Below are 16,649 nucleotides of genomic sequence, written 5' to 3'. Positions count from 1 at the left end.
TATGGGAATTTACATCTACATCATAGAGATAAAATGAAATAAATATGTAAAAGGACTTTGAGAATTATAAAGTCTTCTTTAAATGTAGTTATTATTATACTATTTGTGTGAAATTTTCAGAGAAATGCACCATTTGCTGGATTCCTCCAGTGTCTAACATCTAGAACTCAGTGAGTTGATGGCAGGAATTTCTCACTTTCCTTTTTTTTTTTTTTTTTAAGATTTTATTTATTTATTTGTCAGAGAGAGAGAGAACAGAAGCAGGGGGAGCCGGAGAGGGAGAAGCAAGCTCTCTGCTGAGCAGGGAGCCCGATGCGGGACTCGATCCCAGATGCTGAGATCATGACCTGAGCCAAAGGCAGACACTTCACCAACAGAGCCACCCAGGAGCCCCATCTCTCGCTTTACTTTTAAGTGTGTCATTTACAGGTCTAATTAGAACTACAACCTGAGGGGGCTGGGTGGCTCAGGCAGTTGAGCGTCCAACTCTAGGTTTGGGCTCAGGTTATGATCTCAGGGTCATGAGATCGAGCCCCGTCAGGCTCTGTGCTCAGCGGGGAGATTCTTTCCTTCTCCCTCTGCTCCTCCCCGCAATAAATAAAAAACTAAATCTTTAAAAAAAAAAAAAAAAAAGGAACTGCAGCCTGAGAGAACTTAGACCTTATTGTGCAGGTGAAGTTGCTAAGTGCTCACCAATGGGAAGAATCCAGTAAGAACATGTTTCTCTTCCTGAACCTTGCTATAGAATTAGACTGGTTGGCCTTTAAAATATGGAATAAAGAATGAAATTTTTTTTTAAATTCTAAATGTAGAATTTTGCAATTGTACTCATTTTACTATCTATTTTTAGTTTTGTTATTTTATTCTATCTATTTTTAAAAGAGAAATGAAGAAAAGAAATTTGGAATTTTGGGAAGTCATGAAGACCTTTCAAAATTACCACTTGACAAAAAACAGGTAAGATCACATTTGAAAATACAAAGTCATGCATATGACCAGACTTATGTTTTCAGATAAAAGGACAAATGTTCAGATGCAATTTCAAGAAACAGGTAATAGACTCATGAAAGAAGTAAACTATTTTAATAATGCCTCAAAGAATCTGTTATTGAGAGGTGGAAATACTCAGCGTATATATTTAAGACAGATCTCAGACGTCTGTTTCTGGGTACTTACGGGTAATGAAATACAGGAGTCGTGATGCAAAGAAGGAAGAAGTGAAAGGGTGGAGGAACCCATCAGGGACCGAGGGGGTGGGACGCGGGGCCCCGCGGCAGTGCCGGTGTCCAGGACGCACCTGCAGCTCCGCACGTGCAGCGGCCGCATTCCCAGCCGCGGGGGCATGTGCTTCGGGCTCGGCGCATGCGCACAGTAGGGGCACAGCCCACGCTTGTCGCCGAGGGGCATGATCGGTGAGGTCACCAGAGAAGGGCAGGGCGTCCGGTAGGACTCGCCGAAGGAGGCTCCGCGAGGCTCCCGGGGTTTGTTGCGGTCCATGCAGGAGACGGCCTCACGCCCCCCAGCGCAGCCGCTTCTCAGACCGACCGACGAGTCCGGGCCAAGCTGGCCGCTGACGCTGCGGGCTCGAAGTGGGCCGCCGGCCACCCGCGGGGCGCAGACGCGTGAGAGGCCGCTTTGCTTTGTTTTCAAGCCAAGTCCGTCACTTCCCGCAACAAAACCGGACTGCGAGGAAGTACTGGTGGAGTGTCGATGTCAGTGGTCGGGAGACTGGGGTCTCACCCCCTCCGGCCCCGCAGCATACTTGCTGTCCGTCCCCGATCCGCACCTGTCAGGTAGGGAGGGCCAAGCTGCGGAACCGGCCCGCTGGACCGCGGGGGAACTCGGTGAGGCTCTGCGCGGCAGACGTACCTGTGCCGAGCGCGCGGGGCAGGCGTGAGAACTGAGCACTGCGCAAATGCAGGGTAGTGGAAACGCCTGTTCTCTTTTATGATAGCAACTGTGCAATCTCTGAAATCAAATAAGTCTGTTTTCTTTGTACTTTCTCCAAAAATGTAGAAAATTAAAATTTATTTTAATCATCTGATAAATGCATTTTATATCCTTTCGTGAAAAGGTTTATTTATTTTAGAGAGAGGGAGAGAGTGAGAGACACGCGCGTGGGGGGGGGTTGGTGAGCGGAGGGAGAGGGAGAGAGAATCCAGGCAGGTCCCGTGTTGAGCATGGAGCCCAACACGGGGCTCAGTCCCAGGTCCCCGAGGTCACAAACTGAGCCAAAACCAAGAGTCGGGTGCCCAATCGACTGAGCCACCCCAGCGCCCCACATTTTATATCTTTTGAAGTAGGGCTGGATCACCTTACACTTTACAATAGCACCTATTTTAATCCTGGATTAAAGTAAACTCTTTAAGAGCAATGCTGAGCCTGTCGTATCTGACCCTACTCATGAATCAATAAAATGTCAATTCTAATGTCCACTGAACCGCCCAGAGACCCTTTGGTGTGTTTTTTTGTTGTCCATGGTGGCGATGTGCTGCTCATATCTTCTTTCAAGGCATGTGATCAGCGGACAGCCTCCAGCGCCTCTGGGGCCCCTCAGCTTTCCTGCAGTAGCCACACGCTGGGTCCCAGGCATGACTTGCAGGTGCAGGACCCTTCCTGGGGCCATCTTTGTGCTCAGCTTGCTGTCCACCTGGCCGACTCTCTTAGTCTTCATGCCCTCTGCTCTTTCACGGGGAGCCACACCTCGGGTTCTGGAAGCTTTTCCTGCCTCCCCTGTTCCTACGCCCCATTGTCTCTCAGAGGCTCGATTCTGGAGACATCTCATACTTCTAACTTGGTCTTGGCAGTTGGTCCCGTTCCTAGAGGACGAAAGTAACACAACTATCTACTTTCCTGGCAGTGTAAGCTTGTGATGAACAAAAATTGGGGCACATACCTTGTCTTTGCTTGATAAGTTAACTAGATTCCTGGGAGAATGCTTTTTAAAGCAGCCATCTGTATGTATGTCTAATCGTTTTTGCCTGTTGCTGCTGAGATGGACTCCCACTGGGACACGCTTGGCCCTGATAGGTGTAAGGCAAACTCTCGTGGTTCATTCTTCCTTACCCAATGTGTGTGGCTTTGCTTTCTTTTCCATAAAATCTCCGTCTAAAACAGTTAGGTTTGCATGTCACTTGGATCTTCTCTCTGACCCCTTGAGGATCAAAGAGGCCGGGCTGCACCAGCAGTGTCTTCGCAGCTCTGCAGACACTCCGTGGAATCCGTGGGCTGAGCCACATGAAAGTGCTGTTACCTCTGATGATGCCCCGCAGCTCTGAAGGTCACTGAGCTGGGGCGGGGGGGGGGAGCAGGGGTTGCCAGCGTTAGCTTTTCAGATACAGTCTGAAAGGGAAGCGTAAAGTCGGTTCTCTGCGGTCCTGCATGCCTTGTGTAAACTCAGAGTGCAAATTACTTCTCGAATAACGGCTCTCTCCAAGCTCCGGGAAGGAGCCCGCCCAACTTGGTTTGAGGGCCGCTTGCGTGCCCAACACAGTAGACCGACGCGGAGCGCAGACGTTAGGGTGGCATTTTCTGTCCACTCAGCACTGGGTTGAGTGAGGTGTGGGGATTATGTTTATTACTTATATATCTAGGAACTGTGTCCTTTAGCTTTCGATTAGGTCAGCGGCCGTCGTGTCAATCATCTGATGAAATAATTATGCAGCATAGTGGTTCTGGTTCGTCTCCGTCACCCGGGCAGCCTCTCCATGTGATTTCGTGCAAGTTCCCAGTCCTCTTCTCCGGGTCTCTGGCAGTGGGGCTTGGAAGCAGGTATTCTCATAAGGCCCTAGCATGTCCTAACGCTCATCTGGGGTGGGAAGCACAGAACATTTCAGTCCCTGAATGACTGTCATGGACACGTCCGTAAACATCAATATTCAGCAGAGCATCTCCGGAAAAAATCGACTGGCTTGAAATGCAACATGGAACAGGCCTGAGTCCTCACAGTGGACGTGAGGTATTTATCCTTCTGTACAACAGGGATGGTTGTTACACTTGTAGGGCACTGACTGTATACCAAGCTCTGAATTCTACACACCTTATCTCTTTAATTACCTCTGGGAGGGAGGGAATAGTCCCTGAGGATACAGAGCTGAAGTAACTGGCCCAGAGTCTCAGTTCAGATAAATGGCAGCCAGAATTCGAATTCAGATCTACGCAATTCGAGAGCAGGGGCTTGAGAAGCCCCAGCCACATAGGTGTCTCCTGTCTGTGTCTGCACAGTCTGAGCTCCTTGGCTCGCTCCCAGCGTTCGGCTAAATGCTAACATCAAGCTAATTTCTGGGAAATGCGCAGAGGAAGCATGAAGAAGGCAGGAAATGTGGTATCAGTGCAGATGATAGGCAGCTCCTTCACAAGTGGAATGGGTCTGCGAGCTCCTCCTCCCCACTCTTGGTGCATCTTCCCTGTCAGGGTGAAAGCCATTCCTGCCGCCTCCTGAAGCCCCAACTTCAGCGGCAGACGGCCGGTCTGCATTACTGCGTCCTTCCACCAGGGGGCAATGCTGCTGCCTTGCATCGCTGAGGGAGTTTCTCCTGATTTTACCATTTCTTTCCTAGACTTGTTTGACATGTATTTATTAAGTACCTACTATGTATTAGAAACTGATTAGCATTTGTTGCTATATTTGCATCCAATTTCATATTTCAGGTTTAGAGACGAGCTAGTCACATAAAAAGGATCCAAGTGAATTTATAAGTGTTTAGTCATAGACCATTGAACAGTACTCGCGGTTCCCAGCCAGGGGTGGTCTCAATCGCCCCACTACCAGCGCCTCAGGGTGCATTTGTAATCCCTGGGGACACTGTGGCTGTCGCACCCAGAGAGGGGAGCTGTTACAGGCACCTAGTGGGTAGAGACCAGGGTTGCTGTTAGACATTGTACACGGCACAGAAAGCCCCCACAATAAGGCATTGCCAGCCCAGAGGGTCAGAAATGTTGGAGTTGAGAAAGTCTGGACTCTGCCCGTGGAGTGCATGCCCTGGTGGGAGGGGCGCTGTATGTTGTGCCGTGACTGTATGAACACGCGGTAGCTGTGGTTACGGACACTCACCCCCTACGCTCCGGAACATCTGCGACCATACGCGTTCTCATGTGAACAGAACTCCACCTCTTCCGAGACGTCCAGGGTAGGGCGTCTGCCTCGTGCCCTAAACTTGCTCTTCCTGTTTCAGACGTATCTTTACCATGTAGCCGAGCTGTCACCTGCTTGATGAACCCAGATTGTGCCTGTCTTGTAGAGCAAGGGGTCTAGAAAGCGAGGGAACCTTCAGGGACCCAGAGAAGTGCTTCTGGGCACTCCTTCCTTCATCCAGCAACCGCTGCGTTTTGATCACCTGCCCTGTGTAGGGCGGCACAGGCTCTGGGGACACTGGGATGAGGTAAACAAAATCCCTCCTCCCGTTTGAGCCTAGGAGCATGTAGACAAGCCGGTGGATAAAGTAGTTGTCATTGTGAACTATCGTAAAGGATACAGAAGGCCTCACTTGCTCAAGGTCTCCTTTTCATGGGGTGGGCGGGAAAAGGCTGTCTGAGGAGCTTAGGTTTGAAGCTAAAACCCAAAGGGTGAGGCAGAGCAAATCAGCCGGCCAGGCAAAGGGTGTTTCAGGAAGTGGAAACAGCAAATATTTAAAAATTTAAGGCCTTAAATTAGAAAAGAGTAAACAAACAAGTGCCTTGGTGATGTTGGTACAATATTAATTCCCCCAAATGACGATCTCCACAAGCTCGCAGTGTTGTGAGCCGCTGTACCTGGGGACAATTGGCACATCGAATATGAAGGTCCACACATTCATCTTCAAAAAATCCCAAAGAAACGTAACTCTTCACTTTCCTATCTCCATGAGCAGCTGTTGGAGGTATTAGTGGCCTCCGAGCAAAGAAAGAACATTTGCAGCCATGAAGCTACGTGTTCATGAGCAGATGGTAAATACATCAGGGGCATGATGCACAAAGACTCCCGCTGTCTGGACCATTTTCCTCTAGGAAGCTGTCCTCACCCTGCATGCTTTGTCGTAGTTGATGGGGATGAAAGTGAGCTTCTAGTCATCCCATGTAATGATACCCTTACGGTGTAAATCGGGGTGAAAGCCAGGAAGATTGTATCATCATAAAAATAAAGGAATAGCTATATTTTAAAAATAAATTAAATATTAAAGATTACTAAAAATATAGTTGAAGTTTGCGTTCATTTCATGAACTCATAGATCAGTAGGACTTGAAGGAGCACAGGTGTCCCCTGGACCACTCCCTTCATCGTCGGACTGAGTGCAGAAAGTTCCGTGTGCCCCTGCTGCTCCGTGGCACCTGGGGCAGAGCCTGAGTTCAGTCTTCAGGTTTGTGTCAAGGGCTCTGTCAGAGGACCCACTCTCTTTGCTAAATTTGGCCAAAGGTATAATTTTGTCTTCATGTTTTTTAAAGTTAATATAAACTAAGAAAATGGGTATTTTGCTGACACTTGCAGAGAGGTCGAAAGGAGAGCAAAAATAGCTACGTGGAGAGGTACGCTGTCTACATAGTATTTTAGGATTTGCATATGCATTTTGTGGGCCTGAGCAACCTTACCTTATAACACGGCTGGATCCTAATCATTTTGCTCTTCACTGGATATCCGGACCCTACAGCACAGCGCCTTCCTGTCGACACGCGGTCCGTGGGCCCTTGTTCAATGCACGGATGTGTGCCCAGCTGTTCTCATTCAGCATGTGGCCATTTAAAGCATCAAAGCATTGAAGTTAAGGGTTTAATTCTCAACGAGCTTTACTTAGAGCTACTTAGATGTTATTGGGAAATATAAACCATGGCTGTCTTTGAAGATAGTCTTGGAGTTTCCTGTCCCCCAGAAAACAGTTGTACACCCGAAAACCAACCAACCAACAAACAAAAAAATTGGAGCTGCTCTGTTTTGCTCAGGTTCTCCTACTTATTTCGTTTTAAAACCAGTTTTTCTTTTTAGAAAATGCCATACAGAGTGTCTTTAATCGCTCTCTTAGCGATTAGTAATAGGGTCCTTCATAACCTTTATTACCGTTGCTTTAGATCTTTCTTACTTGCCTGTTAACCAAATAGACTTTTTGAAAAGTACTGCCCAAATGTGATACTATGCAGACCCTAAAATTCGAATACGGTAATTAGTTGTTTCTTGGCACTCTGGTGTTAGTCCGGGACCCCATCACACCCTGCTGGAGGTGTGGACACTGTGGTCATTTATGCAGGCCTGAGGCTCCCTTATCCACGGACTCCTGAGATGGCCAGCATTACTTTCCCAACGTGTTTGTTTCTTCCTCTGTCCGAGACGAACCTGTGGGAAGGGTAAAGCGTGACTCCCAGGGCAGCTCTCGTGAGGTCCGTGAGGCTCCTCAGACATCATTAGCCATCCAGGGGCTGAGCTCACCTCAGGCACCTGTGATTTATCTTGGAAGACAGACTGTCAAGCAAATTAAATTAAAATGTACATATGTAACGAATAAATTCCTATATGTAACTAATAAATACCATCGCATTATTAAAAAGAAAAAGAAGAATTTCTAATTATTTTCAAATTACAGCTTGGGCATAGTAAACAATCAAGTGTAAGGAGCTCAGAAGATTTCCAGTTAAACAGTTTCAATAATCCTCCAAGACGGTATCAGGTAAGCATGATATTTTTTCAAAGAACTAAGGCTAGTTATTTGTAATATTTAAAATCCCAAACTATGTGATTCGTTAAATGAAAATGACCTATTATGTTGTTTTTCTCAATATCAAAATAATGCACGAATACAACGCATATATGCCTGTACTTTCTAAGTACTGGAGATACGTAAGTAAATAAAATAGATGACGTTTTGGCATCCCAGAGCTTAGAATCTATATGTTCATTGTAAAGAGTCAAATCTCACAGAAAACATACAGAAGAGAGTAAAATGTACCTCAGGTCCCACCACTGAGATTTAAGGACTACTTTTGGTCATCTTCTGCCAGGTGATTATATGTCTATAATTTTACATATACTTCAATATTATATAAATGTATATGCAACATTATATAAATGAGTTAATACTTAAATAACAATAGTTTTTCACCTCACAAAACATACATTCATGTTAATTTTAATGGGTGTATAGTATTCTTTTGTGCAAGTATATGATAATTTATTAAAATGATTTCCTATTGTTGGACTTTGAAGGATTTTTTTCCTACTGTTATAAGTAATACTAATGGAGCTCCTGCGTGGCTCAGTCAATTAAGCGTCTGCCTTTGGCTCAGGTCATGATCTCATGGTCCTGGGATCAAGCCCCACATCCGGCTCCCTGCTCCGTGGAAAGACTGCTTCTCCCTCTCCGTGTACCTCTCTCTCAAATATATATATATATATTCTTTAAAAAAATAAGTAGTATTACTATGAACATACATGGCCATGCAACCAATTAGAGTAAATTCTTGAAAGTGATATTTTACTGTTCACCATTTAATCTGGAGTTTATAGGTTTTAAGATTTGGCTTAACCATGTATCCACCCAGGACTTCTTGGTCTAAGCCTGTTACTCTTCGTGAAGAGTGTAGAGCAAAGGTAAAGTTCTCACCAGAGAAACTTTGTTACACTGAAACTAGCCATTCCCGAATTGCTAGCAAGATTACATTTCTTGGTAAAGGAGGTCAAAAGACATAAAGGAGTGTGCATTTGCTTAATTTCCAGTTTCCACGTGCAGTACTATCCACACCTTTAACCTCCCCAACTGAAAGGCTGTGTTTTTTTCTCTAATACTTTGCAAATTTAGTACAAGTAAGGAACATCAAGGAGTGGATGTTTGCTCTAAACCTATTCTTTTCTCAAGAATTAACTTCTGAGTCATTGGCTCTAGTAACGTAAAAATTGCTTTAATAATCTGGTGATAGTATGCATTCCCTGCCAGGTAAATCATCTAAATCTTTGTTAGCCTCACTTCTAACGTCCTTAGGAAGAAAAGACTCAGACACTCCAAAGGAGAGATTTGTCATAAACATAAAACTGAGATGGATTTCTCCTTCCTTGGTCTAGAAAATTATGAAGAGGCTCATTAAAAGATATGTACTGCAAGCCCAGGTAGATAAAGAGAGTGACGAAGTGAACGAAGGTGAGTTGAATGGGGACCAGCCACCCCAGAGCTCGGTAAGGGTGTGGGGCCTGAGGCTGAGCTGCAGGAAAGCTGCAGGGAGTGGGGTGGGAGGGGGAGCCTGCAGGGGAAGAGGACAGGTCCCCCCAGTCATCACTGTTGTTAAGGAGTGTAGGGAAATGGGCACATTGTCCACAGTTGGGGCAGATGGCATTTGCTACATAAGTAACTCTTGCTTCTGGGGGCGGCTGGGAAGATGGAGGAAGGGGTTGGGAAGAGCAGAAGGCTGTTGCCCCCAACTCCTGCAAACATTTTCCACCAATGCCTCCTTTTTACTTTAGGACATTTGTTACAATTCTTTCTCTATAATCTTTTCATTCACCAGAAGCTTAGCTGAGAAAATAGAAACCTGCCCTGCTAGAAAGTTTTTTCCTTTGAAAGGATTCAGACTGATGTGGTTTTGGAATATCGGTGAGATTCAGTGGGGTGGAGTCCAGAGTTGACGACCAAGAAAGAATTCTTAAGACATCTTTGGTGCAAAATGGTGGTTTATTAAAGCGTGGGGACAGGACCCGTGGGCAGAAAGAACTGCTGCCCCGGGTTGTGAGGGGTGGCTGATTATATATTATGGAGTTGGGGGAGGTTAGGAAGAAGGGAGGTTGAGAAAATACTCTGTATGTCGAAGAAGACTCAGGATACTGGAGGCCTTGCTATTGTCAAATTAAGGTGGTTTTTCCCCTCTAGCAAGGCATTAACATGAAGATAGTTGGGAACTTCCTGGAGGAACATCACAAGTCCCACCCAGGAGTGGGGGTGGGGTGGTTGCGGGGTGTCTGCTTATGCTTTGTCCTCAGCCAGCCTGCTGCTTCCTCATCAAAACGACAGATATGTGTGGAATTAGGACTGATTTCATTCTGGTCCAGGACCCCTAGTTTCTCTGCATCTGAATTTACAGTTGACTCCCCATCATTCTTGTTTTTCAAAGGGGAACTGAAGGAAATTAAACAGGACATCTCAAGCCTCCGTTATGAACTCCTTGAAGAAAAAACTCAGAATTCAGAAGACCTAGCAGAACTAATTAGAAAACTTGAAGAGAAATTATCAATGGAACCAAATCAAGAGGAAAGCAATAGATAATGCAAAGACTTCCTTTAAAAATCGTATTTATTTGTCCACTTGAAGCCATATTATTTTCCAATTTATTTTTTTAAGTGCCAGTGTGACCACCTTTTAAACAAGAAAATAGCCCAAAGATAACTTGAGTCATCCCATCCTTGGAAACCCTGATATTTAATATTTTTGGTGATTGAATTTCTTTGTTCAGGCTAAAGTTTGCAGATTATGATGGAAATTGTGCCCGGATGTTTGATGGTTGTTTTTATTAACTGCTTTCTTGGGTATAACTATTGCGATGATGTGATTCTGTGTCCTGTCTGCCTGGGGACATCCCCTGTGCCATTTCCTTTAAAGGTGACTTCAGGTAACGTCTTGCCTGCTTTATGGCTCCCATGATGGTGATTTCCAGCCCTGAAACCTAGGGAAAGATGATCTATGGCTATTTGGAGAAAGCTGTTGAATTATCTCTGCTTGGCCCCCACAGACTATGATTGGGAATATCTGGGCAAAAGGCGATTAAATCTTTCCTGAACTCCCTGATTCATCTCGCTGAAAATATTACACTTAACAGTGAAAAAGTGCTTCCTTTACTGAGCCCTGAAAACACGATTTAGTGTGTGTGTGTGTCTGTGTGTGTGCTCACACAAATGTGTATGAAATGCTTGTCCTGTTTTCTTTTGCAGCCAATACAGACTCTCAGCCCCTCCTTATGTTACAGTTTTTTACTGTGCCTGAAAGATTATTGACCAGATAAGAACCCTTTATTGGAGAAGTATCAAAGTCACAAATGATGGGGGTGATTCGGTCCAATGATAGTGTAGTTTTGCGCCATTTCTGAGGGCAGTTACAGGGGAATTCCCACATTTGGCATCGAGTATAAAGGGAAAGGCGTTGTTCTTACCGGTGGTTTGAGGCAGGATCTAAAACAACACAAGAGAGAAATGAACGTTCATCTGTGCGATTCGACAAACTGCCAACATTTGAATGACTGTGGCCATTAACTGCCGGTGTTGCTTTAAATTCAACGAAGGGAGGCTTCACATGCAAATTTTTAACTTCATTCTAGAGATAAAATGGTCACAAAAATCTAGTTAGCCCTAACGTTGGCTTAATTTAAATCAAAGAAGCTTTATGTAACCAGATCAGGAAATGCATCTGAAATTTTACATCCAGTGATTTTGTATTTGTGGGTATTATTTATTGAGAAGTTGTTTAGTACTAATACAGAAAAGGTGTACATTCAAACGTTTTGTGACAATATTTGAATCAGAAGCTGTAAAAACGAGCCTCGTACCAAAGACGCTATGAGCACATTAAAATAATCCAGTGTCCACAACGCTTGTGTGTTGTGCTGAGCCAGAGGTAGGCCTCCGTGCCAAGGGGCGCTCGGGCCGCAAAGGGGCTCGACTCCAGGGAATCGAGAAGAGACCCTCACGCTCCCCAGTGTCTTTAAGTCAGGCTGACCTGACAAGATACAGGTTTTGGGAAGTGCAACAGGCACGACTACAGCTCTCCCGGTAAAACACTGCCGGCGGCAGCTGTGCACGACTCAGAAGCGTTGGTAGGTCCTCCAGGCGCACGTTCTCCTCCAAGTGCAGCTGGGTCGGCCCTGCTTCTGATTTCCTTTCGATTGGAACGTGAAAAGAGAAGCCAACTGTATGTTAAGAAAGGTTTTAAAAATTGCAACGAGCTTAATTAAAGGCACACTGTCTGTCAGAGATGGTCACAAGCATGACTACATCAGTCTCAGGCCCGTTGGCTGTAAATCCTGTATTCATGTTGCAGTCAGCCTAACCTTTAAAAATAAAGTGATTCCTCTGTTGAAATGTATTTATCCAACCTGTTCTCTCTGCCATATTTCTCTTCTCAGATTTGGTGCTTTCTGGAGGCTGGGGCAGCCCAGTGACGTCTAACTGTGACCACGCGGGTCCTCTGTGAGGGCCGAGCCAGTCACGCCTCCTACTACCACCGATCAAAACCAAGTCCCTGTATTTGTATGACCAGGCCTAGTTTTACTCTCTGCTGTTCTCCTTATGCCAAAGCTGAGAAATAACACAGATTCAGGATGATTTTACTAGGCATAGCCAGTGAATTACCAGAACCTACTATCTGCTTAAAACGTTGCCAGGGACTAAAAAGAATGAAAAATGAGTGTCTGAACTCAGGGAGCTTGCAGCCAAATAAAGAAATGGGACTTAACACAACTGTAAGAAATGTTGACCGAGCCTCTACTGTGTGCCAGGCACATGACAGGTGTTTTTCATGAAGTACTGAACTTAAGCTGACACGATGCTGATGACAACTGTTTGAGGAAAACACTGTTAATACCCTCATTTTAAAAATGAGAAAATTGGAGCCTTGATTATTTTTTTAAATTTAAATCCAATTAATTAACATATAGTGTTTTATTAGTTTCAGAGGTAGAGCTCAGTGATTCATTAGTTGTAATAACACCCAGTGCTCATCACATCACATGCCCTCCCTAGTGCCCATCCCCCAGTTTCCCCATCCCCCCACCCACCTTCCCTGCAGCAACCCTCAGTCTGTTTCCTATGATTAAGAGTCTCCTATGGTTTGTCTCCCTCTCTGATTTCTTCCCATTCAGTTTTCCCTCCCTTCCCCTGTGGTCCTCTGCTCTATACCTGATATTCCACATATGAGTGAAACCGTATGATAATTGTCTTTCTCTGCTTGACTTATTTCACTCAGCATAATTCCCTCCAGTTCCATCCATGTCGATGCAAATGGTGGGTATTCATCCTTTCTGATGGCTTAGTAATATTCCATTGTATATATGGACTACATCTTCTTTCTCCTTCATCTATTGAAGGGCATCTCGGCTCCTTCTGTAAGAACTGGAGCTTTAGAAGCTAAGTAACTCGGACAGAGAACATCAGAGCCGGGAACAACACCCAGTCTTCACAACAGAGGCTTCATGCTTACGATGTTGGAGTATGGTGGTCCCATTGTAAAGCTCACATTTCAATCTCTAGGTGAGGAAAAATGGGCTGTGCCTGAAAACCCTACACTCCGTTACCTGCCTGATGCAGAGACAGACACCAGTGTCACTCATGGAGGCTGTGGGTTCAGAGAAGATTTGACTTTGAAAGGATTGCATAGTAAACACACACACACACACACACACACACACACGAATAACAGGTGGGGGGTGGAGGCAGTGTGAGCAAGGCCAAGAGGGGGGCGTGAATATGGGACACGATGTTCTTCAGAAAGAAACGGTGAAGTCAGTGGCTGTGACTTGGTGAGAACAGGTTTAGCAGTCGGTCTGAGCTATCCAGAACCATTCCAGGATGGAACCTGACAATAGTTCTTATCACCATGTGAATAGTAAATCAAACCCAGCATTTAAAATGGGAAGACTATATGCCAGTATTTGCCAACCAGACAGACCAACACCAACAGAATCACTGTCTGGACCGATTGTCAGTTTCAGGCTGAGGTAGGGAAACTGAAGGACTCCATAAAGACCTGTTTTTTGCTCCTTTTCCTACTTCTATTCCTGTAAGGACCTGGCACCCCACCTGACACGGGCCCCAGAGTGCTCATAGTGCACGTCCTCCTTGTAAGGGACCAGGAGTTAATGATTCTCTAGAACAGAGAGTATCTGTGGAGGGACAGGTGAGAATGACCAGCCGAAGCGAACATACCACTCCAGGTGGCCAGAGCTGGACATCCCGACACCAATACCCCTGGCTTCAGGGACTAAGGGACTCAGGATGGACCCCGGGCTCTTGTCTATTCTGACCAGTTCCTGGATGCCCAAGAGGACAGGTCCAGCAGACCACAGTCCTCAGTAAAACCCCCAGAGCCTGAGCAAAGTCGAGACCCTCCTTTCCTTTCTGAGTCTCCCGGACGCTCTCTGTACCTTCAGGAAAGTCTGCACTCACATCCTGCTGGCTCACGCGTGATTTCTCTCCCGCACACAGCCAGGGACCCTCTTGGCTGGTCCTGCAGACCCCCTCTGGATCCTCGGACCTGGCCGGCCAGCACCAAGGCCAAGGAAGAGCTGGTTCTCTGAGGGGCACCGTTAAGTATGAACCGTAGCTGTTCTGATTCTCACAGGCAGATAGGACCTCCTCCTTTACTCTGAAGTTTTCCTTCTTTGTCATCGTGTGCCAGTGGGGCTTCTGAGAGTCACAGCTGCCGTCCCCGCAGCTCTCCTGAACCCTGCAAGAGATGGCTTCCTAAACAACTGAGTCTCTGCCCTTTGACGGAGAGCCAGCAGATTGGGTCAGTGGAGAAGCAGAAAAGAATATGAATTCCTGACCCAGACCTCTGCGTTGTTCTCCAGAAACCTATCTAATGCGTTTTCTACCTGAGCGAGGTAATCAAAATTTGTGTAGGAGGAGAGCCCAGCATCCTAACATGGACAGGAGGTGAAAACGCATCTAAACGTCTGTTCTTGTACGAAATCTTGACTCCTAATCCAAGTCTTGTCTTTTCTATGTGACTAGCCGAGGTGATGCACTGGGAACTCTCAGGAAGAAGGCAACATATTTCTTTTTTTTCTGGAATCATTAGAATGAATGCTCACATTTTCTTTTTTACTCTGTATATATTATAGCTACAGCCATAAAAGTCTCCACAGGCCCTTTTTCAAACATTTTCCCAGCATGAATTTGATGGTAACACCTAGTGACAAGTTATAAAAAGCTCCTATTTTGGAACCAGTTTTTGTAGAGATTTTTGTACTGTTAAAAAGAAAACTGTGGGGCCCAAACGGTGTCACTTAGTTGAGGCCCCACATCAGCACACCAAGACTTTATGCTAACTTAATTGCAGTTTCGATGCCCCAGGAACGTAACCTTTAACAGGTCAACATGAGAATTCCCCGGTGTCAGCCCTAGGACACTAACTGGTGGTCTCCTTCCGTTCCCCTTTTGAGGGCAACCTTGCCTAAAACAGTGGATTCTTTGCTCATGATTTCCTTTTTCCCATTCCCATTCTACCTTTCCTTTTGTGAGCCCTTCGGAGCTCCCCTCTGCTTGCTACATGGGATGCTGCCTGATGGGTGAATTGATTCATGAGGCGCATTAGATCTTTAAGATTTACTCAGTTGAATTCTTGTTACTTAACAGGAATTTGAGAAAATAACTAGAGATACTGACCAGCTATATGATAGTTTGTTTTTTTTCTTTCACTTATGCCGTTTGATAATCAGTTTATCCAGTGTGAGTAGATCATAGGGATATTGATTCATGCTTTTCAGACTCATGAAAATGACATATTGGAGAGCCACATTATTCAATGTGAAGGGGAATTACACCTGCTAAGGAGATCATATATTCATAATATTTATACCCTAAGTATGATGTTACCTAGAATATTGAAGTAAAAACCATGAGACAGAATCTAAAACTGTTCACCTTTCTCTGTTCCTAATGCCTACTCTGGGAGCTGTGGCTTTGGTCACTGTTGACCAATCACCGACAGGAGCAGAGTTTAGAAGCAGACAGACAGGCACGTCTTCGAGGTAACGCATGGAACATTATGAATTTTTGTCTAAATCATTAGAAAAAACTTTGATGATGACATTCGGTAGGTGAGTTTTGAACTCCACTGTCCTACATTTTTGTCCTAATCACTGTCCATGAAAATAGACTTTCATATCATCACAAGAACAATTTCAGAATAAAATGAGTTTACTTAGTATAATATCTCAGACTAAAAGAACCATGGTAACACTCTGCTTCTGCCTTAACATTTTCAGTATGCTGCGATTTCACCACCTGACATTTACACTTCCCTCTTCCTCAGAACATGGACTATCCTGCGGAATAACTGGAAAAGGTCAAATTTTGTGCTTCCTTATATTTCAAAAATTGTTAACATGTCACATTGGTGTTTTGATTTATTAATATGCAGAGGAAAGTATATATACACATAGTCATCTATATAGTTTGTCACCGTATATAATAGACATCCATAAAATGCATATCTAATATATACATATATGATCAACCAAAGCATAGTTTTGATCCTAGAAAAAACATTACATTTTAAATATTGTTTTTGTTTTTGCTTCTTTTCTTACTTCTTCCTTCCCCTCCCCTCTCCTCCCTTTCCTTCCTTTCCTTCTTTTCTTTTTCAATGATTCCAACTTTTTCTAGTCACTGTATGTTATCTGCCTCTCCTACAGAGTATTTTCAGCCTAGTAGTTCAGGGTATAGGATCTAGTGCCACAATATGGGGGCCTGAATGTCTGCTCTGCCAGTTACCAGCTGTGCATTCTTCCCTAAGTTTCTTAACCTTTCTGGGCCTCATCACCAATTCTACAGATAAGAAAAAGAAAACTAACATTATCACCTGTGTAGGGTATTTGTTTTTTTTGTTTTTTTTTGTTTTTTTTTTTTAAAGATTTTATTTATTTATTTGTCAGAGATAGAGACAGCCAGCGAGAGAGGGAACACAAGCAGGGGGAGTGGGAGAGGAAGAAGC

At 44.8% G+C, this 16,649-nt stretch overlaps 1 protein-coding gene and 1 pseudogene across 4 annotated transcripts in view; both read left to right on the top strand.

Annotated features, from left to right (window-relative positions):
- Positions 1-12,372, top strand: part of TRPC6 (transient receptor potential cation channel subfamily C member 6) — a 101,836-nt gene extending 89,464 nt beyond the window's left edge. The window contains exons 10-13 of one of the 4 annotated variants that reach the window (XM_034665630.1): positions 883-957; positions 7,548-7,631; positions 9,020-9,095; positions 10,060-12,372. In XM_034665630.1, the coding sequence (XP_034521521.1) occupies positions 883-957; positions 7,548-7,631; positions 9,020-9,095; positions 10,060-10,211 (387 nt within the window). In that variant the 3' untranslated portion in view covers positions 10,212-12,372. Of the gene's footprint in view, positions 1-882; positions 958-1,501; positions 2,096-7,547; positions 7,632-9,019; positions 9,096-10,059 lie in introns of those variants that run through there. The other 3 variants (XM_034665632.1, XM_034665629.1, XM_034665631.1) reach the window with 3 other exon arrangements.
- A 1,027-nt stretch (positions 12,373-13,399) lies between these two features.
- Positions 13,400-16,649, top strand: part of LOC117803289 — a 6,897-nt pseudogene continuing 3,647 nt past the window's right edge.

This window comes from Ailuropoda melanoleuca, chromosome 8, assembly GCF_002007445.2.
Source record: "Ailuropoda melanoleuca isolate Jingjing chromosome 8, ASM200744v2, whole genome shotgun sequence".
NCBI lineage: Eukaryota > Metazoa > Chordata > Mammalia > Carnivora > Ursidae > Ailuropoda > Ailuropoda melanoleuca.
The sequence above is the reverse complement of the archived record's forward strand: the minus strand, read 5'-3'. Positions and strand labels throughout refer to the sequence as shown.